General features: G+C 43.8%; 1 protein-coding gene across 2 annotated transcripts in view; it reads left to right on the top strand.

Moving 5' to 3' along the window:
• The first annotated feature begins 575 nt into the window (after positions 1–575).
• Positions 576–23,210, top strand: part of itga8 (integrin, alpha 8) — a 58,772-nt gene continuing 36,137 nt past the window's right edge. The window contains exons 1-10 of one of the 2 annotated variants that reach the window (XM_061820830.1): positions 576–908; positions 2,188–2,318; positions 6,964–7,064; positions 7,648–7,771; positions 9,504–9,565; positions 10,014–10,059; positions 15,743–15,868; positions 18,877–18,921; positions 20,488–20,531; positions 22,847–22,903. In XM_061820830.1, the coding sequence (XP_061676814.1) occupies positions 727–908; positions 2,188–2,318; positions 6,964–7,064; positions 7,648–7,771; positions 9,504–9,565; positions 10,014–10,059; positions 15,743–15,868; positions 18,877–18,921; positions 20,488–20,531; positions 22,847–22,903 (918 nt within the window). In that variant the 5' untranslated portion in view covers positions 576–726. Of the gene's footprint in view, positions 909–2,187; positions 2,319–5,762; positions 5,821–6,963; positions 7,065–7,647; positions 7,772–9,503; positions 9,566–10,013; positions 10,060–15,742; positions 15,869–18,876; positions 18,922–20,487; positions 20,532–22,846; positions 22,904–23,210 lie in introns of those variants that run through there. The other variant, XM_061820831.1, reaches the window with a different exon arrangement.

Here is a 23,210-nt window from a genome sequence, read left to right as displayed (position 1 = left end):
AAGTTTTTTTTCCTCAATTGTTATAATCGCTTTATAAATATTACAGCATTAGGACACGTGCACAATCGCATGAATATAAGCGGATTCAATTTGCCTTTAGATGAAATGATTTTTTTAAGGTAAAATACAATTTTTTATTTGTATTTGCAACTGCATTCTTGATTATGTTTCATTGCTCCTCTGCTACAAGGGTATTAATTCCATTTTTCCCCCCCAGGAGATAATTCATAAAGCAATGAAACGCTGTTCAAAGTAAGATCAAAGCAGTGGGGAGGTTAGAATTTTCATGCACGTCAAAGTTTCCCAATTTGCTGCTCACGTGTGCATTTTAGTCTCATGATTTTGTTTGTTGTTCAAGCACTTAAAATACAATCGATCAATACCCCGTGCGGAAAAGGCGCCATAAAAGGAGCAATGACGCACCGTTTGCGCGCTCAGTTGTGGTTTGCGCCTGCTAATGTTGACCGCGCGCGTGAGTAAAGGGGGGGTAAAAGTTATGTGCAAAAAGGGGGGGCCGGGGGGTGGGACTGTGCAGCATTGTGGAGGTTCCCGAGGCACCAGACCTGCTGCTGGTTTGAAGGGGGTCAGTAGGAGAAGATCCGGGGGGAGGAGCGCGCGGATCCAAGCAGACTCCAGACGGCACTTGAAGCCACCTCACCTGCACGCGGGGGATCTCCATCTGCCTTCCCCCCCCCCCCCCCCCCCCGTGGATTTTAAGCAGCAGGGATGAAGCGGTCGCGGTCCACGGGGGTGTTCGTCGTCCGGTTCCTTTCCTTCCTCTGTTGCGCGCCAAATGACGTGTGCGGCTTCAACCTTTACGCGCAGCATCCCACGGTGTACCGCGGACCCACCGGGAGTTATTTCGGTTATTCCGTGGACTTCTATCGGCCCAGCACCGACAGCAACACGTGAGTGGCAACTTTGTCGAACGCAGCATTAGGTACGCTTGCACAATCCCGTCGGGTCCATTGGCGCAATTTCATAACTGCTTCAATATTTTTTTTACAATAAAAATGCTCATCAAATTCTACCGCAATTAAAAAAAAAATTCCACAATATTTTTGTCTGCAGAGCTGCATGTCATATAACTAATTGAAGTAACCAAATACCGCCTTTGCAGTGTATATTGGATATCTCTATGTGGGGGAAGTATCAATATGTGGCATCGCTTTTTCTCTTGTGGTCAAATTTGATACACAAATATCAAATATTGATATACAATTACGAGCTTTTAATGTGAATCTCGTTATTCATTTGCTGTCAGCAATGCCGTCATCGTAATACAATACTATATGTAAGTCCTGAATATTACCCACAGAACTACCTCTACTGTTTACATTATATGAATATATTTCCATTTTAACAACAAGCTTTTATCTTCAAATATGCTGCATGAAATGAGTGGTGTATCAAATCATTGACAACGAATTGATGATAAAATTACTGTACCAACCATTTAGAAAAATTATTAATCATTTGGCGACGGTTTCACTTAAAATTGTCCAAATCTGCGTAATTTGAGCCTCTGAACTCTAAATATTTGCCAATTCCTGCAGTCCTCCATAAAAGTGAACTAATATGTTTTTGATCATAATAAGACATCTGCTTTTATTTCAGTAACAATGATCAACATTTTTTCTGTTTTGTGATGTTACGAGCCAAACCAAGACACAAATCATCATTTTATCCATCCGTTTTTCGAGCCGCTTAACCTCACGAGGGTCGCGGGAAGTGCTGCAGCCGATCCCAGCTGTCATCGGGCAGGAGGCGGGGTTCACCCCGAACAGGTCGCCAGCCAATCGTATGGCGCGTGGAGACAACAGCCGCACTCACAATCACACCTAGGGGCAATTTAGAGGGTCCAATTAATGTTGCATGTTTTCGGGATGTGGGAAGAAACCGGAGTACCTGGAGAAAACCCACGCAAGCACGGGGAGAACATGCAAACTCCACGCAAGCGGGATCAGGATTTGAACCCACGGTTCTCAGAACTGGGAGGCAGGCGCTCCAACTAGTCACTACACCGTGCCGCCCATATCAGTTTATGTTTGTGCCTTGAAAAAAATAATCAATAGATAAATTGATTTTGACTTTTGACTGGCGTTATGACCAAATATGAGTTTTTGTGCCCATGCAGTGGCCTTTTTCTTCTCTTGCATTTCTTGTAAGATGCTTTTTGTGTCCCAGGTTCAGCGTGTTGGTCGGGGCCCCCAAGGCCAACACCTCCCAGCCCGGCATTGTGGAGGCCGGGTCCGTCTACTACTGCCCTTGGCCGGGCCTCCCTGACAGCTGCAGACAAATCCCCTTTGACAACGCCAGTGAGTTCTCTCCCTTATTTGTTCGGGACTGAGGATTTTCCAAATATATTTGACGCGCTGGCTTGTAATATGCGAGGACGAGCGCTCGCAGGAATTTGCAGGGCTCCAAGTACGCCCCCCCCCGTAACGCGAAAGGTGACCTCGGTTGTTACATTTAGAATTGATGAATTGATCGCATGTGAGCTGCCATGTGGTTGTTTGTGTGGGATAAACTAAAACGATAAGTCATATGGCTTTTTTTTTTTTTTTTTTTGAACATGGTGAGCAGTTTTCCTGGGGCAAGACTGATATGCAAAGTATCCAATCAGCCTCTGCTCCATCTCTTATGTTGTGTGTGGCGGGTGGAGGTTAAAACCCAGAACAAGTGAGAACACAAGAAGGGGGGGGGGGGTGTTTGTGTGCATGTGTGTGTGTTTGGGGGGGGGTGCTTTGTATGCACATGGGAATTTAGTTCCCTTTGGAAGGGGAAAAAAAAGGGGGATTGGGTGAGGTCTGCTTCTCATTACATCTTGAAAATGTATCCCTGTCTCCTTTCCCTCTTGTCTCTTGGTTGTCTCTCCTTCTCCTCCATCCATCCACCCCCCCCCCACCCCCTTCTCCTCTCTTAGAGATGACTTAACGTCTTCAAAATGAGGGGGCAAAAATGACTTTTTCATGCCTACTCAACTGGAGGACGAGGCTTGAAATCAGCATCTGAGCGGCGTCAAATTCAAAGGCTTTGAAAACAAGAGCTATGACCATGCATATAGAAATAAAAGCGTGGAGTGTATATTATTATACATTACATACGCGGTACCAAAGTCTTGTCCCACGACTAGCTTTGTTGTTTTAATGATCTTTTTTTTACTGCTGTCATTTGGGCATAGTAAAACAGCAGGACGCACTGCATTTGGAAAGGGGTTGGATAGAATTCAAGGAAGACGCCGTAGATTTTCAGTGATTATCTATATAGTAAGAGCTGTGGCAACTATAGAGGAATAAAGTTGATGAGCCACACAATGAAGTTACGGGAAAGAGGAGTGGAGGGTGGACTCAGGACAGAAGTAAGTATCTGCGAGCAGCAGTATGGTTTCATGCCTAGAAAGAGTTCCACAGATTGCTTTGAGGATGCTAATTGAAAAGTACAGAGAAGGTCAGAAGGAGCTAAATTGTGTCTTTGTGGATCTAGAGAAAGACTATGACAGAGTACCAAGAGAGGAACTGCGGTACTGTATGCGCAAGTCTGGTGTGGCGGAGAAATATATTAGAATAGTACAGGACATGTATGAGGGCAGCAGAACAGTGGTGAGATGCGCCGTAGCTGTGTCAGAAGAATTTAAAGTGGAGGTTGGACTGCATCAGGGATCTGCTCTGAGCCCCTTCCTGTTTGCAGTGGTAATGGATAGGCTGACAGATGAGGTTAAACTGGAATCCCCTTGGACCATGATGTTCGCAGATGATATTGTGATATGCAGTGAAACCAGGGAGCAGGTGGAGGAACATTTAGAAAGATGGGAGCAAAGGAGCGGAATGAAGATTATCTGAAGTAAAAGAGAATATATGTGCGTGAATGAGAGGGGGGGAGGGGGAAGAGTGAAGCTACAGGGAGAAGAGATAGTGAGGGTGGACAACTTCAATTACTCAACAATACAGAGAAAATGGTGAGTGTGGTAAGGAAGTGAAGAAACGGGTCCAAGTGGGTTGGAACAGTTGGCGGAAGGTCTCTGGTGTTGTATGTGACAGAAGAGTCTCCGCTAGGATGAAGGGCAAAGTTTATAAAACAGTGGTGAGGCCGGCCATGATGTACGGATTAGAGACGGTGACACTGAAGAGACAACAGGAAGCAGAACAGGAGGTGGCAGAAATGAAGATGTTGAGGTTCTCGCTCGGAGTGAGCAGGTTGGACATTAGTGGGACAGCCAAAGTTGGATGTTTTGGAGACAAGGTTAGAGAGAGCAGACTTCGATGGTTTGGACATGTCCAGAGGCGAGAGAGTGAGTATATTGGTAGAAGGATGCTGAGGATGGAGCTGCCAGCCAAACGAGTGAGAGGAAGACCAAAGAAAAGGTTGATGGATGTTGTGGGGCAGACATGAGAGCAGTGCGTGTTAGAGAAGACGATGCACGAGATAGGCTTGGATGGAGAAAGATGACTCGCTGTGGCGACCCGTAACGAGACAAGCCGAAAGGAAAAGAAGAAGAACATCTATATAGTAAATGTGTATTTAGAAAACAAATGAGAAGACACTGAACAAGCGGTTCAGGTCTGGTTGTCGTGCATTCAATATTCGGTTGCTTCTGGACAGGGCAGTACTGTGACCTAGTGGTTAGCATGCCTGCCTAACAGTTCTAAGTTTCAGGGTTCAAATCTTCCATCCAATGTAAGTAGACTTGGCCCGGCCTCATCCTACGATCGGGAATCATGTCCGAGTATGTGAGTCACAGCTGATCGCTATCAGATGAAAAGACACTTCTTAATGCAAGTACCGGATTGTAACTTAATAACGGCTGATACTCAAAATCAAGTGACTCAGAGGTGTATTTTCCAACAATCAATGTTATTCTTAATAATCATATGATGAATTAATTAATTTTCCTTTTTGCTTACTCAGGAAATAATATTACAAAGCAAGTGAGTAGCCACATGATTAATGAAAGTTTACAGGTTGCACATTGACTATGACCGTAACAAAAGATTTTATTCATCTAGTTATGGTTGATTCTTCCAAAAAGTCTTAGTTGTAGTGTTTCTGGGTTTGTTCCGTGGTCTGCTGGGAGAGTAGTAAGCCAGGAGCAGCGATGCATGCATGCATTCATCTAAATGCCAGTTTGTGCATCTCTTCACGCACGACTCGGTGATTGATGAGCGAAGCTGTGTTGGATTTTTCTTGAGTTACAGCAGGCCCGTTATTACAGGAAGCACGTACACAATAATCACGGCGAGCGTGGCAAACATCTGTGGCTGTGTCTATTTGTGTGTCTTGCTCTATATGTGCTCTGTGATTGACTGCCATGGAGTCCAAGGCTTGAACAGGAAAAGTAGTTAGGATGGAACACGGATGGGCGGATGCTATGTGGGACCGATGTCGAGGGCTTTTGTCGATGTGATTGGTTTCTGTTGGTGAACGTTCACCAGGATACAAACACCTGTCCAATTTGATGAGTTGTCTCCAAGAAGTAAATGGAGGAGTTTCATAAGTCCCTAATATGTGACTTTAATCAATGAAACATCCATCCATTCATTTTCTAAAGCATTTGTCATCATGAAGGTTCCGTGTGAGCTGGAGCTAATCCATGCATTATCAATTATGTTGAGGGAAAAAAACGGAAGCAACAAGAGAAGCTGTTGATTCAGTCTTGATTTGTTTTTGGTGTAAATAAGAACAAAATTAAGTTGTTCTAAAAGGTCGTTCCCGGAAACATGTTAGTGCCGGGGCAAACAGTGTTTCACACGGACATTTATTCCAGACGGACGCGGTGTTGAGCTGCTGAGAAACTTTGCCCAAAACAACCGAGAGACGTCTGTAAGTGATTTTTACAAACACCTTTACATGTGCGATATACATATAAGACGATTTGTGAGGGAATTGAATGATAGAATGTGTTTTTTGACCGAGTATCCTAATTGCTAGCGTGCCAATGCTAATCGCGATTGCTATCCTCATAGCATTTAGCTCAAATTCTGTAGACTAAATTTATACCTTACACACTGCTAATATGTGCATCTTAAGGATCAAATTCCATCCCCATAAATGAGAATAAAATGTAAGACGATTTGTGAGGGAATTGAATGATGCTATGTGTTTTTTGGCTGAATATCCTAATTGCTAGCGTGCTAATGCTAGGCGTTTAGCATTTAGCTCAAATTCTGTGGACTAAATTTATACCTTACACACAGTGCTAGGATGTGAAGCTTAAGGATCAAAATCCATCCCCATTAATAAGAATAAAATCCATGTTTGTAGAAAAAATAAATAAAAGTGGCCGGGATGTGGCGATTATTATTGGGTCATTCAACCAAAAATCAAATCGATTCCAAAAAGATTTGATAGTGACGGCCCTACCCGAAAGCATAGTTTAAAACAAAAAATGGTACTGTGGGGAAAACAATTAAATCAGTCAATGAATAATGAATGTACCATGTTCGCCACAGCCAGTCATTGTTTTGGTCAAGCCCAACATGTGCGCATGCATAGTGTTAGTTTGAGTGAACGTGTGTTGAAGGAAGGTGTTTAACACGGGATCCAGCTGCATTAATGTTGGAAAATATCCACAAAGAAACACTTTCGCACACACAACATCGCACTAATCTTAGCACCGTTTAGTTCAGTCAGTGGGGAGATGCTTGTAATGTGTGTGTTTGTCTCCCAGGTGTTGTTATCATTTATGAGACCAGCTGTAGCTTTTTTTTTTTTTTTTTAAAGAACGTTAACATCCTGACAAATGTCTGTTTCTGTGAAGCAAGTGTTGTTTGGGTGTTTATTTATTGGTCTGTTAAACAGCTTGTTTTATCAAGGACAAATGCTTTCCATCCTCTCAAACTCCAAGAATGGCTTCCCTGTGCCAAAGTTCATGTCATCTTTTGCTGGTATCAATAAATATGTGGGGGGTTTTGTTTTTTCTTTTTATATACAACTTTTCTCATTCTTGCTTCTTCTACTCTATAGATAACCGCATGATAAAAGTAAATGGCAGCAGGGAACCTTTGGAGTTTAAGTCCCACCAGTGGTTTGGAGCATCAGTGAGGACACACAAAGGCAAAGTGGTGGTAAGTAGTCACTGGAAAATTGTAATAACACATTTATTGTCATTTTTACAAATAAAAAATATTGAAAATTAGTTCACCAGGTGTAGTGGCACGCCAAACTATATATCAAGGCAAACGCTGTACAACGAGGTGCATAATAGTTGTTATAGATCTACGGCAGTAAAAATGAGTCAAGAGCTGTAAGCTGTAACGTGAGTAGCAATATAAAAGTGGTATAATAACGAGATATATGATATGAGTGTAAAGGTTATGGTGGCAAGTATGGTTTTTTCATGTGGAGTGCATTGGAAGTCAGTGATATGCACACTAATCTAGTCTGGTTAAAAATATACTGGAAATATTTCAGCATGTTATGTTAAAATGTCTTTCTACATGTCGACTAATGAAATGCAGTTTTAGAAATAACATGGTTTGGCTATAAAACATATTGTATGACCACTATATAGACATTATCTTTTAGTTATTCTTTGTTTTTATGACTACTTGAATACAAATATTTTAGTCTTATCAAATGAACACCTTTTCTCCTCTTGTGCTTTTGGAGTTGTTTTTTTAAAAACTAAAAATATGATGTATTATGCAGGCGTGCGCTCCTCTCTATCACTGGCGCACGGTGAAGCTGAACGGGGAAATGGATCCCGTGGGTACCTGCTACGTGGCCGTCCAGAACTTCAGTGCCTACGCGGAATATTCGCCATGTCGGACCGGTGAGTCACTCTACAGTTCCGCCTCCACTTCCCTTCCACCTCGTCTTTTTTTTTTTTTTTTTTGATCGTTTTTTTTTCCTTGCAGCTTTTCTTATGAATACATATGTTGTGCATGCACTTTCCAGCCACAACATTTATTATATGGAGCTCGTGGAATCAGTACCAGAGTTTGGGAATAATTGTTCTAAGTCCAGTACCATCTGCTCATAAATGTTTTTCTTGCAAAGGAATATGCTTTTAAGTTTTGCACCTTTACCACATTGGGTACCTCCAAACAAGCTAATATCCCAATGTTTGTTTTAAACAATGGAAGCAATCATCCATTTTTTTCACCGCTTATCCTCACGAGGGTCACGGGGAGTCAGCTGTCAACGGGCAGGAGGCGGGGTACACCCTGAACTGGTTGCCAGCCAATCGCAGGGCAGATCAAGACAAACAGGCGTACTCACAATCACACCTAGGGGCAATTTAGAGCGTCCAATTAAGGTTGCATATTTTTGGAACGTGGGAGGAAACCGGAGTGCCCGGGGAGAACATGGAAACTCCACACAGGCGGATCCGGGATTGAAACCGGGACCTCAGAACTGTGAGGCCAACGCTTTACCAGCTCCTCCACCATGTCACCCCAATGAAATTATTATTGTGGTTTTAATTTGTGTCACGTATCATCCAAATATTTGTAATAATTTTGAGACTTTTTTTTTTTTATTTTGCTAGATGAGTGGGCAAAATTTTAGAAACAGATGATGCAGTGGGTGCAAACTACAACCACAATAAGCACTTTAACTAATACGTCTCCGAAAATGCATAAAATAAACATTGTGTGCAATCAAGACAGTTATTATCTGATGCAGCTCTTGTGGATCTGATTAATGTCCATCAAAAGGGCTTATTTTACTATCTCATACTGACCCTCACAGTTGCCCCCAACACCAAATACCCTACAGATAGTCGCTACTTTACATCTCACTTTAAATTCCTCCCCCGCTGATAATATATCAGTGTCTTTTTTTTTTCTGTCACTTTTAATGGGCTAGTCGGGATTTTCCTGCCTTGCACCCGAACCCTCCCGGGGTGACATGAGCATGAGAAGCACGAAGGAAGGCTATCAGGTGGCACATCATAAACAGCAGATCAAATACGGCCTTTATCGCCGCCCTCTCCGCTAACAAGTCCTTTACTGTTTGCACTCAAACGTACACGTGTACCCCCAGTCATCGCAGAGATATGAATTTTGTTTTGTGTGTGTGTGTGTGTGTGTGTGTGTGTGTGTGCCTGTGCAAACAAAGGTCCACTTAACACAGTGAACCATGCTGTTCTCTGGGGGGACGTAAAGCTGCGCTTTATTTCCTATCATATGTCTAATATCTGCGCCTCCACTAACACTTGAATGTACACCCTCCTTACGTCCCATAAATCACGCTGTGTTTACACACGCATGTACTTTGTTACACATCGTCGAACTTTACTTCTGGGTACCTCCAACTTGGGGAACAATCCATCCTTTTTAGTTTCATACGCAGCGTAAGCGAGCAAATAAAAACGTGCCTTTGACCATATTGTTTTTCCTTTTTTATTTTTTTTATGGAATTGTTTCATCCAATAGAATACACAAGTCAGATGAGCGTTTAGCTCCAGCAAATAGACGCTTCCACTGATGAAAACAAATGACGTGCTGCCCTTTTTATGCTCAATTTGTGTGAGCGTGTACGTGTGCTTGTGTGGTTTGCAGACGACCCGGACCCAGAGGGACAGGGCTTTTGCCAGGCGGGCTTCAGTGTGGATTTCACCAAGGTACAAGTGAATGCCGCACCAGCACATCACTGGCGAAGACTCCCTGAACGCATCACGACACGTCTTAAATTAAAGTTACCGGCCGAGACCTCCCTTCTGAGAGTTGTAGTGAAAGACTGTTAGCTTGTTTGTCCCATGGGGGTGCGGGGGGTAGTCTCTCGTCCCGATGCGCCTCCAAGCACAATAGACTAAATACACACGTATGCATTCTTTCACTGTAAAGTCAGTGTGACCTTTAACCTCCATCTCACGGTCCATCGTAACCCTCCTGTACAGGAAGCTCTCACTCTGCAAAAGTTGTCAACACGCATGACAGCAGGATTCAAGCCTACACACGTATGCACAAACATACGCACGCGGGACCCCATTTGTTGCCCCACACAAATACGCACATGCGCTCACAACTTCCTGTCACATGACTGACCGCAAGTAATTGTATTTATTCCAGGAAGGAAGGCTGGTGGTAGGAGGCCCCGGAAGCTTTTACTGGCAAGGTAAATGCAGCAACACACTTTGCGTACTCTAAAGTGATGGAGTGGAACCACTGAAGTCAAATAATTTCGAATTCAACCAAACATCCATCCATAAAGTCCCGAAAAGATGACCGGAATGAAAACAACGGAATTTAATGACTGCCTAACATGTAACTCTTATCCATGAATTATCGATGCGTCCCATTTCTGTATTCCTTGTCCTTATTAAAGGAAAATTCCATTGGTTTGGAGTAACAGTGTATCCAATAGGTCATGTAACATGTACTCTATCTTGATAATATCATGTTAAATCCTCTTTCAGCGAAGAATTGATGTGTTACGTGCCGTTCCAAACGCTCGATTACATGGGACGCCATTCATGGCCAGCGCTGATTTCTCGGATTTATCCTCATCTAATGAAGAAATAGCAGTATCGGTTGATCAGGAAGATGGAGGAATACGGTGCGAGCTTGCCGGGGAACGAGCTCACGGCTCCGGTGCTCGGCGGTGAGCTCGATCGTCAGACTCCGTGTCATTCCGCCCGAAGAACCATCCGAATATTCAACATTATCTACAGCCACTGGTTCAAATCTGTATGGTAGTATTCCTCCGTCTTCCCGGTCAACTGATACCGCTACTTCTTCATCATGTGAGGATAAATCTGAGAAATCAACGCTGGGCATAAATGGTGTCCCATGTAATCGAGCGTTTGGAATGCCACGCAACACGTCACATCCGCGCACGTAGACCATGTGACTCGCGAAAATGGCGGCACACCTGAAAATTCATAATTGTCTGTAAAAATTTTCTCAAAACACTATCAAATGAAAGACGATTTAACATCACATTATCAAGATAGAGTACATATTACATGACCTATTGGATACATTGTTACTCCAAACCACCGGAATTTTCTTTTAAGGTCTTGGATGAGCGAGAGCCGATCAAAGCTGACTTTGCAATGTAGGAGGAAGTAGTAAGTAGAGTATTAATCAACGCACGTATGCTCGAGGGGCACATACAAACTTCAGGAAAGCCTAGAAAAGCCAGAGTTGGAATTCAAACCCCAGATCTCAAAACTGTGAGGCAGAGAGCTTTCCATTAGTACACCACGCTGCAAATTCGTCCAAATGTTTCAGGTAAAATGCATGTCCAAATTCCTGGGAGCGGGGCTCGTCTCCAGCGTCACCTCATCGTTTGAGAATTTAATAACAACACCGGGCTGTTCTGTAAATTGTGGTATCCTGGGATGAAGCATTTCTAGTAGAGTCTGGGCATACTACTGACCTAACTGCACACTGTTGTGAAATAAATGGGCCAAGTACTAATTAAGTCGTAATTGCAGCAGATATCCATTGATTAGAAAAGAAAAATCACTTTATCCGTGCCACCAAAAATATCAGGAAAACTGAAATGGTTGAAAATCCATTAATGCAACAGGCTCTATTTTCATGACCAGAGGATTCACTTTTAGTGGGCAGCTTTGTTAAATCCAAAATTACCAGGTGATAACCTCTGGCAACTTTAATGTAGTCACGGAGCTCATTTTTCTATATCCCCACCAATGATCGGTCGTTTCCACATACACACCTCAACCCCATAGTCACTGTGATTTGACAGGCGCATATGCGCCGTCGCACTCGCAAATCTGCACAGTCGAGCACGTGGGTAAAATTTGTCACGAGTAGAAATACATAGATATTGAAAAGCGTCGCTTATTTTGTGTAGTCTTGACCAACGTCCCCTCTAAGCTGCGCCACTGCGCACTTGTCGCACACACTCAGCGCACGTGAAAACTGATACAGCGCAGTGAAGAGTTTTTAAACACGGAAGCACACGGTCTCTAACAGCGAGCTGCTGCACACCCAACTTCTACTTCCGCTCTTAAAGGGGTACATTCATAATTACTAACAGATCACCCACCCGCAACTTTATATCTGCGGGCATGACTGGTGGACCACACCCGTAAGTTTATATCTGCGGGCATGACTGACCACACCCGTACATTTTTCAAATGTGAGTGACTGCCCATAGCTGCGGCATGGTAAATATCGGTTTGAAAATGACGAAGGTTTGACCCATGAGACGATTACATTCAATCGAGGGGGGGGGGGGGGGGAATCGGAGGTTGACTGGCAATCCTGGATTGAAATTGAAATTGAGAGGTTCCACTCATGTAGACAGAATGTTATTAATATGAGTGAAGGTGATGAGTTTAGCAGTCACGAACTCCCACACAAGCACACAGCTCCGCACTTGACAGATAAGCCGCGTTATCTCGAAGATATGATACAGAAGGCTTTTCTTTCCTTACTTTTCCCCTTTCCCTCACCTCATACATTTCACATCTACAACAGTGACAGGAAGTGGGTGTTTGGGCTCTTTAATGAGCTGATCTGGGGGAGGGTGGGGGGGGGGGGGGATATGGAGCGGGAAGGGACAGCCCCTCTGGTCCATGACAAAGCTCACAGGAGGAGGTGGGTCTGAGAAGGGAAGGTGGCAGTTGTGATAGCGGGTCATTACGGAGATGACAGTAACGTGTTGCAGAAGGCCGTGAGAGGGATGCAGGGTGAGGGGCGGGGGTTAAGGATTTAGACATGGCTGATGCATTTGCCGCACGATGGATTGCTCACAGGAGTTCGACTCCACGCAGAATGGCGAAATGTCATATAAGTGGACTTTATCGGTACAAGTGTGGCAGTACTCACACTACTCCAGGTGTGCTCTCCAGGGGTTCCCTCCATTCATTCCGCAGTACTTATTCTAAATTAGGGAAAGCCCTGTTCTGCAGATGCTCATTCATCTCTCAGTTCCTGTTGGTGTCATTGGGCAATGTCTCATTTATTCAAGATGGCGTAAAGGGAAGCGGGAATGCAGCACATACCTCTGGCAAAGTTGACTATTTCTGTTTTTTCTGTGCATTAGTTTTGTTAAGTAGAGTAGGTGAATACTTCCTGTGTTCAGGGCCATTGTAGTGCAAATGACATAGAGAGACAGTCACAAAATTCAAACATTGCACGGTTGGTTTGTTTGTTCGTCAACTGACTACTTCCGGCTTTGCTGAGGATGACGCAAGACTGTAAGGCAAGGGTGTCAAACTCATTTTTCTCACGGACAACATTGTAGTTCTGGTTTCCATCAGAGGGCTGTTGCGACTCTGAAACAAAAATAGTGTCTTGTCATATTTACATCATCAATTTATGAACTAGTTTTGGAATCAGAAATCAAGGGTAAATGTTTTCTTTCAACTATTCATGTTTGGAAACTGACAGTGTAGATTTGGCTTTGCGGGCCACATGAAATCATGCGGTGGGCCAGATCTGGCCCCCGGGGCCTTGAGTTTGACACCTGTGCTGTAAGGGATTGGTTCCATTGTAATTCAAAAGGGAAACCAAAAAAAATATATAAAAACTGTTTTGTTTCTGTTTGTTAGTCCCTCATTTTAGTTTCTATTCTACTTTCTGGTTTACATGGAATGAAACAAGATGATGGGACTTAAAAACGGGTAATCATTGCATTCAGCCCATGTATGTTCATTCTGTGTTTCTTTCTGACTTGATCACCAATGTCATTTTCGTGCACAACCAATGTTTACTGAAAATTTCGAGTGTGACTTGATGCCGGTATAATACATTAGCTGACTAGTACCTGGTTCTGGGGCCAATTTATTCCAGAGAAGGGGGAAAGAGTTTTATGTGACTCAAATGACAAAGATAAGCCCAAACAAAAAGCTATAATTATTACAGTTTTTCCACAGGTTGGTAAATTATCTGACTAATAGCTGGTTCGCGTGTGATGACACAAGTTACTTTTGATTCTGGTGCATATTTTGATGGGGAATGACGGAAACTTTCATTTTCATTGAATTGACAAATCCAAAAGCTTTGGAGTCTGCTGAACCCACCATGGAATGTTGTGTTTCCTTGTCTGTGTTTTTATTTGGTTATTTCATATTTCATCCAGATGATGGGAAGGCTTACATTTTGTGTTCATTAATCTATCCATTTACTCCACAAGTGTCAAACTCAAGGCCCGGGGACCAGATCTGGCCCGCCGCATGATTTAATGTGGCCCGCGAAGCCAAATCAACGCTGTCAATTTCCATGATTCTTGGAAAAATCGGGACCAAAATTTCAAAATGTCGTGTATCATAAATGGTAAAGTTGAGATATTACAAGCATTTTTGTGTTATAAAACATGAATAGTTGGGGAAAAAAAACTTTACCCTTGATTTCTGATTCCAAAACTAGTTCATAAATTGATGATGTAAATATGATGAGACGATTCGATATTTTTGTTTGAGGGAAACCAGAACTGCAATGTGGCCCGTGAGAATAATTAGTTTGACACACATCCGATTTACTCGTCCGTAGGCTTCTTCAGATGTGTGATTTTTCTCTGAAGGTTTTCAGTCATCCAGGTCATCCACAAAAGTTTGATCATGGCATTTGTTTTCTATAACCAAAAAGAGGTCAGTTGGTTAAAATCCACTGTTTTTGTAACCTTTGGATAATCCTGCTAACTAACTCAACCAATAACGGGCAATCAAAACCAATAGTCTCTTTGAGGAGATGAATTGAATTTAAAAAGAGCGAAACAACTGTATGATGCAGGTTTATGGTTTGTCAGTGGTGCCGCTGTGACTTTAATGACGAGCTTTGCAGCATGTAAAAGCCACACTAGACTCCACTAATGGACTGTTCCCTCCTGGCGCAATTGACTCAACAAGGCCGGCTGCCTCCAGTTACGATACTTCCTCTTAATGTTTATAAAAGCTATTCGCCTGGACTTTATGGGCTCGTACATGAAACAATCATCATCAGCGTTGGAGCCATTTCACGTGTACTCCCTCGATACTTAATTACGTGCACTCTCACGCTAGCCAATGCAAGACCTGTATCAGAAAATGTTCTTTGAAAAGATAACGCTCAGTTTTGATTGACATCAGCAGGGAGGCATTCATTTAACAGTATGTTTATTAGTGTGGCTGTAGTTTGCAGTGGTGAAGAAATTTAGTGTATCGTACCAAGACCAGCATATTATAAACATCTGTCAGTATGATACAATGCAGTTCCACACAAACCACCACAATGTGCACATTCTAAAGTTGTGCCTAATGTTGTGGCCACTGAGTTTATGGTCAACCCATTCCTTGGCGTTATGGCTGCGCCATTATAAAACGACTCGTCATTCGTCAAGTTTAAGCGTCAGTTTAATGCGTCGATGCGTTTTTTGGGGAGATAAAGTCACTCCAAGTGGACAATGTTGAGCTTATAGGTGGGTTAAGAGGGCACCGTTTCCTCTGGCAGAGTACAAACACACGCACAAACGTACATAAAAGAGGATTTATGGAAGGTTGAGTACGGCTGTAGATAATACGGCTTGTTTGTTTGACCTGGTGTTCAACAGCAGAGCAAAGGTGTTTGTGTCTTGTGTCTCTGCCGGATAAATCAAAAACCCTCACTGTGGAAAAAGACAGATGTTTTCTTTAGTTTTAAGGCACATTAGTAATATGTTTCCTGTTTTTTTTCTCTACTAATGGGTTTTACCTTGCTTCGGGGAAGATGCCGATTTGTCGTGAGCGCTGTACGCTCAGCGCGTCCATGCTGACGCGCGACGCAAACGTAACAGATAAGACGTTCTCGCCCTGCTTTTTTTTTCGTGTCTGTTCTTTCTCTGTACATTCATCTTTGTGTGTGTGCAGGTCAGGTGATGACAGCAGGGGTAGCTGAGATACTGAACGGCTACTCCTTGAAAGCCGTGCTGAGACGAGTTCCAGGAGAGAAACATACCGCCGCTGCTGAAGACACACACGATGACAGTTACCTCGGTAAAAATTCACTATTGTCCTTTAAAGGTCAAGTGTCATCCCTATAAACATTGTAAAATAGATATTGAAATGAAAAATACATATAACATTATTCACTTCAATGTCTATACGAAAAAATACATATGAGCGGAGAGTGGATCATCCATGTGCAAAGTTGGGGATGTGTCATTCGAGATTCAAGTAGTTGCCATAATGGCTGCATCTCCTGCCCATGACGTCACACCGGACATTCGCCATTGCAAAACACGCTGTGGCCCCTACTGTGGGAGACAAAACACGCCCCTTCTGACACGGAAGCTCTTTTCGAAGAGAACATCTCACAACCGACTGAAGTTACTGGGGCAATATTACCCTAATGTTTCGAGCCACATTTAGATAATATGCGGATCACGGCCAAACCACCTCCCTGACCAATCCTCTCCCGCGGAGGAGATGATCCACCGCACCCCGCCGCCGTGACAAGCCACTCCAGCCAACAAGGCTGGCGGCCAGCTCGAACTTGGGGTCAAGGCCGGTGGCGATTCACAAGGCCTGCGGAGGCCGTCCTTTAGCGGCCCCTGCACGGAAGCCTACCGATGCGCACATCATTAAATTTAGCACCCCTGATTTACGGATTACACCCCCCCCCAACTATTGTTTTTTTTTTTTAAGTCGCTACCTCCACCTACTTGTCATTTGGAACCCACGAAGCTCTCGTCCTTTGCACCTGCGCAATCAATTTTTCACGACGAACCGGATCTTTTGGAAAAGTACGTAGAGCGAATCCATTCTCCTGAGCGTTCGAGCAATATCCAGCAATGCATTTTGGCTAACACGAAGAAAGAACGCACTATCTCCCCGCAGGTAAAACAAACGAGTCCCCTTAAGCGCGCTACTGCCTCCAACGTCACTTCCTGCTTCTTGTTGAAAACAAATCCCTCGAGAGGATTTTCATGGCCGGAGTGACAAAAAAACATATACTGTACATTAAAATCATTTTGTGTGGTGAAAAAACAGATGGGTCCATACCGGCTGCCGTTTTTTCATTAATAACATACTAATATTCATCCATTTCATGACACTTGACCCTTAATAATAGAATTACCAGTCGTTATCACCAAAAAAAAAAAAAAAAACAGGCAGGGTGTCTTTTTCAGGCTCAATTGCTCTATAAAGTTGTACTATCGTCCCAGAGAATTAGAAGAATATTATCTGTTGTGTAATACAGCTACCATTCCACGTGTACAACGCTAACTGAGTTTTAACCTGGACAAGGCATCGACAAGTGTTACCCCAACCTTCACTTTTGTGTTTCGACTCGCAACCACAACACCCTCCAGTTGGCAGTTGAGCAGTGACTGCCCATGTCCTCCAGGCTTCCAACTAGCGTCTTCTCTCTTGTACCAGAGAAGTCTGACGGTTCTCCCAGCCTGCAAAGTAGCCGCTCAGTCCAACCTTTGTCACTAAATTCCACGCAGATGGAGCTGGGAATCGTCAACACCATCATCACCAGCCAAGTTGTCCACCCCTTAATCCCCGTGATCTGGAGCGAGTTGCTGGTATTTAGCTTTTCTTCTTTATGGCCCTTCTCCCACGACGTCGTCAACTCCACCAGGATATTCTTTGGCTGCATGATGACGTCGGGCTATAGAGTTGTGGACAGAACCACCTCTGGGAAGTGAGGCTTCCTTCCGAGGTCTACCTCCATTTCCCATCCCTGGGCTCACTGTCGGATATTCTGCCAGAGTTAGATGTGGACAGAACTCAGCAGTGGTCTTGCTTTGAATGTTTTTTTTCTCGCAAGCAAGCACTGCTTACACCTCGTTGTCTTGCCACCAATATTTCACCTGTCAGTGTGATCTTACTACCGTTATCCCCTTCCCGTCACACATACTGCACAGCTTGTCCTCCCTCGTCTCTCACCTGTGCAAACTGACTGAGGTTGGTTAAGTGTCATACACGGCTCGGAGAGTAGAAAGGAACTATGAAGGGGCTGCTAACGCCACAGTTGACTCGTTCGATTGTTTTCTTTGGGAGGTTGCACGTCATCCAGGCCCCTTGAGTTGCAAGCTCATTGGAATTTGCTCTTCTCCCTTTTCCCTCTCGAGTTCAGACTTCATTCTTCCCCCTCGGAGTGAACTTTGACCATTGCTGGAAAATGCCCTACACGGACCTTGTCTTCCAGTGCAAGGGTTTCTGATGAGGTCTTTTGTCACGAGAGAACATTCAGCCTAATTAATTGCATCTTGGCGGCTTAAAAAATAGGGACTGCTAGAATTTTCATTAGTTTCATGTTCATTGTCTCTATTCTTAGAATTATTATTACCGTAATTTCCGACCTATAAACCGCAACTTTTTTCACACGCTTTCAACCCTGCAGTTTGTGCGGTGATGTGGGTAATTTGTGCATTTTTTCTAACGACCGCAAGGGGGGCACTCGAGCGAAAAAGTTAAGAATATATGTGCCGAGGAAGTGACTTTTACCGGTCCGGCCCTATTAGCGCTGCACTAGCGTGTTACTACGGTGTTTCAGTGACTTTTACCAGTATGTTTTTTTTTAACCGACCCTGTTAGTGCGGCGGTGTTAGCGTTAGCGCGGCAGCGCTAGTATTAGAGTTAGCGTGGCAGCGTTAGCGCGGCCGCGCTAGCGTTAGTGTTAAGCTCTCTGTGTACCGTCTTTGTAAATATATCATGTTTCAATGTAGGCACTTGCGGCTTTTGCATGTACCAAATGGTATTTCCTTTACAAATGTACTGGGTGAGGCTTATAACCTGGTGCGCTCTGTAGGCAGGAATTACGGTACATCAAGCAAATCTTTCTATCCATTTGGCAATTTTACCTGCAGGATCTCTTTTAAAGGTGGTCAAAACTAACTTTCTCAAAAACACTGGCCCCTGTAAAGTTGCATCAGTTTATCTAATTTTATTGTCGTGGGTGGTTTTGGATTGTCCAGTTTCATAATGTCATGAGTAGATCTTTCCGAAATGTCACCAACATGTCGTAATGCGCAAATGATGTCTCCCTCTAGGATACTCTGTGGCGGTGGGGGAGTTTACAGGAGATTCGGAACAAGGTGAGAAAACAACACTGAACACGTACACCAACAGCCATAAGTTGCCTCCTTCGCACGTCGGATGCTCACAACAGTGTGATCGGGTGACCCAAAGGGAGCGAGTGCACAGCTGGGTGACAATGTGCGGCGCTGAACTCGCAGGCACTAATGAAAACTGTCTCGAATTGTCTGGGTCACGACCCCGAGGAGACTTGTCTTTGGGAATTACTGATAAAGGGATTTCCTGCGTTCCACTTTGACTGATTAGAATGATTAGTGACAGACACCGCAGACCTCTCCAGGTTTAGAGTTTCTTCTGGACTTGAACAAAATTAGTAATCATGCTGTGATGGGTGGATTTAGTAGAATTTCATACTAAAAAAAAAAAAGTGGGCGTATCTTTTGAGTTTCTTGAAAATGCATTATTTTTGCGGGGGGATGAATAAAAATGCAACTCTTCAAGGAAGTGACTTCACGTGCAGTTTATGCTTCAATATTTTTCGAAGGTAAATGCAGTGATTTCAGTTTATAGTTAACATTTCAATGTTGCTTCAAACGGTTGCGAACCAAAACAGCAGCACTGAAAAATCTCAAATATTTAACATGGAGTCATACCGCTTAATCCGAATGAATTCCATCCACAGTATTAAATATTGATCATACGTTACTTCTTTCACAGCAATGAGGGTCCCTGTCGACATGAGCGCACTCGGCACTGTGATGAGGTTTTATGTTCTGGGATCGACATGACTGTCTGCCTCAGTTCTATTTCTCCATAATAGCCCTTTTTATTTAGTTTCAAACTCCGGTTTCATTTGACGTGAATTGTCCTAAAATATACCGATAACATTGTTTAATAGTGTTTATACAATAAAGGCCTCCAATTAGACAAATCAAGGCCCAAGTAACTCAATACCATAAAAACTAGTTGTGGAAAATACAATATATTTCCTCTTTATTTCAGCACACTAATATTTTTCACATGTATTTCACCATAAGCTCATATTTAGACACATTCCAAGTTGTATTACTTGGTTAGTGTTACCCTCAAGGACTGTAATAAAATTCCACAAAAACGTGCGTTATTGTAGGAAACTTTAGATTTTGCTTTATTTTTAGCCAACATTGCTACCAATGTCATTGCCACCATTTGTCACGTCCTAGCACCACTTTGCCAATCACCATTTAGTGGGATTTTTGCGGGTCTCACTGCAATTCAAATGCCCTCCGGCACAACATGTCGGTGTGGACTCTTAAAAGTTTCCTTTGGATGCAGTTGTTGAGGTGTGAAGCTTGGTCTTTGTCGCCGAAAGTTCTGACGGTGCTGGGAACCTGTGCTTTATGGCTTTGTGGTTATAGCGAATAGCTGGAGGGCAGGAAAGCTGAGGGACTCGGCCCGAGACGTTAATTGCACCTCGGGCATCAGTCATTGCGGCAGCCGATTATTTATTGTGTTCGCAAAGCTGCTTTTCTCACTGTCAGTGCACTGTTTGGTGTTTAAAAGCGATGAACAAACCTCTGTTGAGCCACGTCTTTAATCGTAAGGCTTTCTCACACATGATTCAAGTTTGTTTTGGAATTTTTCAGAGCTTTTAGCCGGAGTGCCAAGAGGAGCGCAGAACTTTGGCTATGTGAGTATGGACACGGGAATGCAAAGAGTACTTGAGACTGGTGTGTTTTTGCAAGGATTTGGGAGGAAATTGTACAATAAGTTGTGAACTTTGCCGATCAAAGTGGCGTCAGTGCATTTGGATGACCCCTGAACTCGAGTGCGACCGAGTGAGAGAGGAAAAAGGTCCGGCTGCAATGCACTTCACAGGCATGCAGTGCTAAAAAAATGTAATCGTATAAAGGTCCGGACCTTTACAGCATACTATTATTTCCATTTTATATATATATAACTTCATATTTATTATATGTACAAATTCTCAGGATAGCAAATGAAAGAAGAAAAGGGATGAGAAGGAAGATTTTGGAAAATGTCAATTGGGAAAAAAACATCTCAACCACATTATAGTATGCAAATTAAGCATCCATCAATTTTCTTCGCCGCTTATCCTCACGAGGGTCGCGGGGAGTGCTGGAGGCTATCCCAGCTGTCGACGGGTCCACCCTGAGCTGGTTTCCGGCCAATTGCAGGGCACATAGAGACAAACAGTCGCACTCACAATCACACCTATGGGCAATTTAGAGTGTCCAATTAATGTTGTAATGTAGGGCACATAGAGACAAACAGTCGCACTCACAATCACACCTATGGGCAATTTAGAGTGTCCAATTAATGTTGCATGTTTTTGGAATGTGGGAGAAAACCGGAGCGCCCAGAGGAAACCCGCCCAGGCACGGGGAGAACATGCAAACTCCACACAGCCAGGGCCGGGATTGAACCCGGGACCTCAGAACTGTAAGGCCAACGCTTTACCAGCTGATCCACCAGGCCGCCTCCAAATTAAGTATATGTCACAATTTAAAAACTGAAACAAGTGGGAAAAAAATAGTTTTCTTCTCCAACAAAATTCGGCAATAATAATTTTTATTGTAGAGCAAGGCAAGAACATAATATATTCACCACTAAGTAGTCAATAAACTCATAACGCACATAGCACCTGCAACAACCTATACTGATCATCTGATGGCAGCAGTGTAGATGTTTGTTTTACATTTATGACCCAGAAGTGTTTTTTAGATTCAAATGTTTACTGCAATTGGGAGCACTTAGGTTTGTGATACAACGCAGCACATTATACAAATTTGTGTTATGTCAACGCCGTAGGAATTGAACTAAACCTAGGACAGCCCGCCCCCTCTGGAAAAGACGCAATGAGTGCAACAAAGGGTTACGGTACACAAAAAGTTGACTCGCCCTGGCGCCTGCAACCCATGCTACCCCACTGCCTCTACTCTGTGAGAAACGGATGGGAAACCATTTCCAGACCTCACCACAGTCATTTCAGTGTTTTGTGGCAGCATCCTCCTCCACCGCTAACATCACGACAACAACAACATGAGGAATCTCTGCTTTTGTCGACTCTGTGGAACAATACCTTGACTCTGCTGGTTGTTTGCGGTTCACCACTTTTAGACTTGGGCCTTGAGCCTGTCAAGCACCGTCAAAGCTGACCCGTCAAAGAGGCGAGAAGCCCGAGACGGGCCGTGAAAAAAAACCTGAGTCCAGTACAGTACCGAGCGGACATTTGTGTGTGCACGTGCCTCACACGGACGCCGTGTGTGATGGCGGGTGTTCGACTGGTGTGCGCTCTTGTGGGAACTTGTCCTGGGGCTGAATGTGCCGGTCCTCCCTAATGACACGCCACTTCCGCTGCATGTGGAGGGCGCTGACCCCACGTCACCCCGCCAACCCGCCTTCACACACACACACACACACGACCCCCCCGCCCCCACCTCACCGATTGAACCTGCAACCACAGTGCATGCAGAGTACACACGCACTCTGCAACATTGTGTACGAGTGATATCGGGGATGCAGGTTGGTTGTGTTCATGCCCCCGACAACCATCCCATTGGGACCAGTTAATCTGATATTTGTGTGTATCCCCATCTCTCTTTCTGTTTGTAAATTAATGCCGGTTTAGTGTGTCTTTGCGACATCTGCGATTGGGTCAAGCCGTATGCTTGTGTGTGTGTGTGTGTGCGTGTGTGTGTGTTAAGCCCCCGGCTGTCTCCATGTGGTTGTTATTTTAGGTCTTATGAAGGAATTCTCAGCCTCCCCCTCCATCGCCATCTCCCAACAAGCAGGGTTACATTTGGGGGAGTGAGAAAGAGCGTTAAAGGGGAGCACAGAGGATGATAATGGGGGAGGGATGAAAAAAAAGAGACGTAAGCTTTTCGGTGTCATTATTAGTATTTTTTTATTACTGTTTAATATGCTGTGCGGTCAGGACAAAATGTGCCGAGTCATCACGAGTGGTCCTTCTTGCTTCTTTAGGTCGTGATGATCAACTCCACCAACCTGACCTCCATCCAGAATTTCACAGGGGAACAGGTAGAAGCATCACTACATCCCACTCGTTCCTCAGCCACGCATTTCCTCATGCAAAGCGCAACTGGTATTGGTAGCGCCTCCACCGTTTTAATACAGAGCCCAAATTCAGTTTTGAAAATGGATGTCTACGAATACACTTGTCATCATCTTTTTAATGCTATTTTGGGAGTATTTTCTGCAGTGTGCGTTGGACTAGAATGTGATTTTAAAAGTGTGTAAATATGAGTGTAACCGACATACACTGAAAATATCTGTTAGATCTCGTTCCATTAGCTGGGGGATTTGGGGAAATAATTGAAATTGAACA

The sequence above is a fragment of the Syngnathoides biaculeatus genome, chromosome 5 (genome assembly GCF_019802595.1).
Source record: "Syngnathoides biaculeatus isolate LvHL_M chromosome 5, ASM1980259v1, whole genome shotgun sequence".
NCBI lineage: Eukaryota > Metazoa > Chordata > Actinopteri > Syngnathiformes > Syngnathidae > Syngnathoides > Syngnathoides biaculeatus.
Note: the sequence above shows the minus strand (reverse complement) of the source record. Positions and strands in the feature narration are given on the sequence as shown.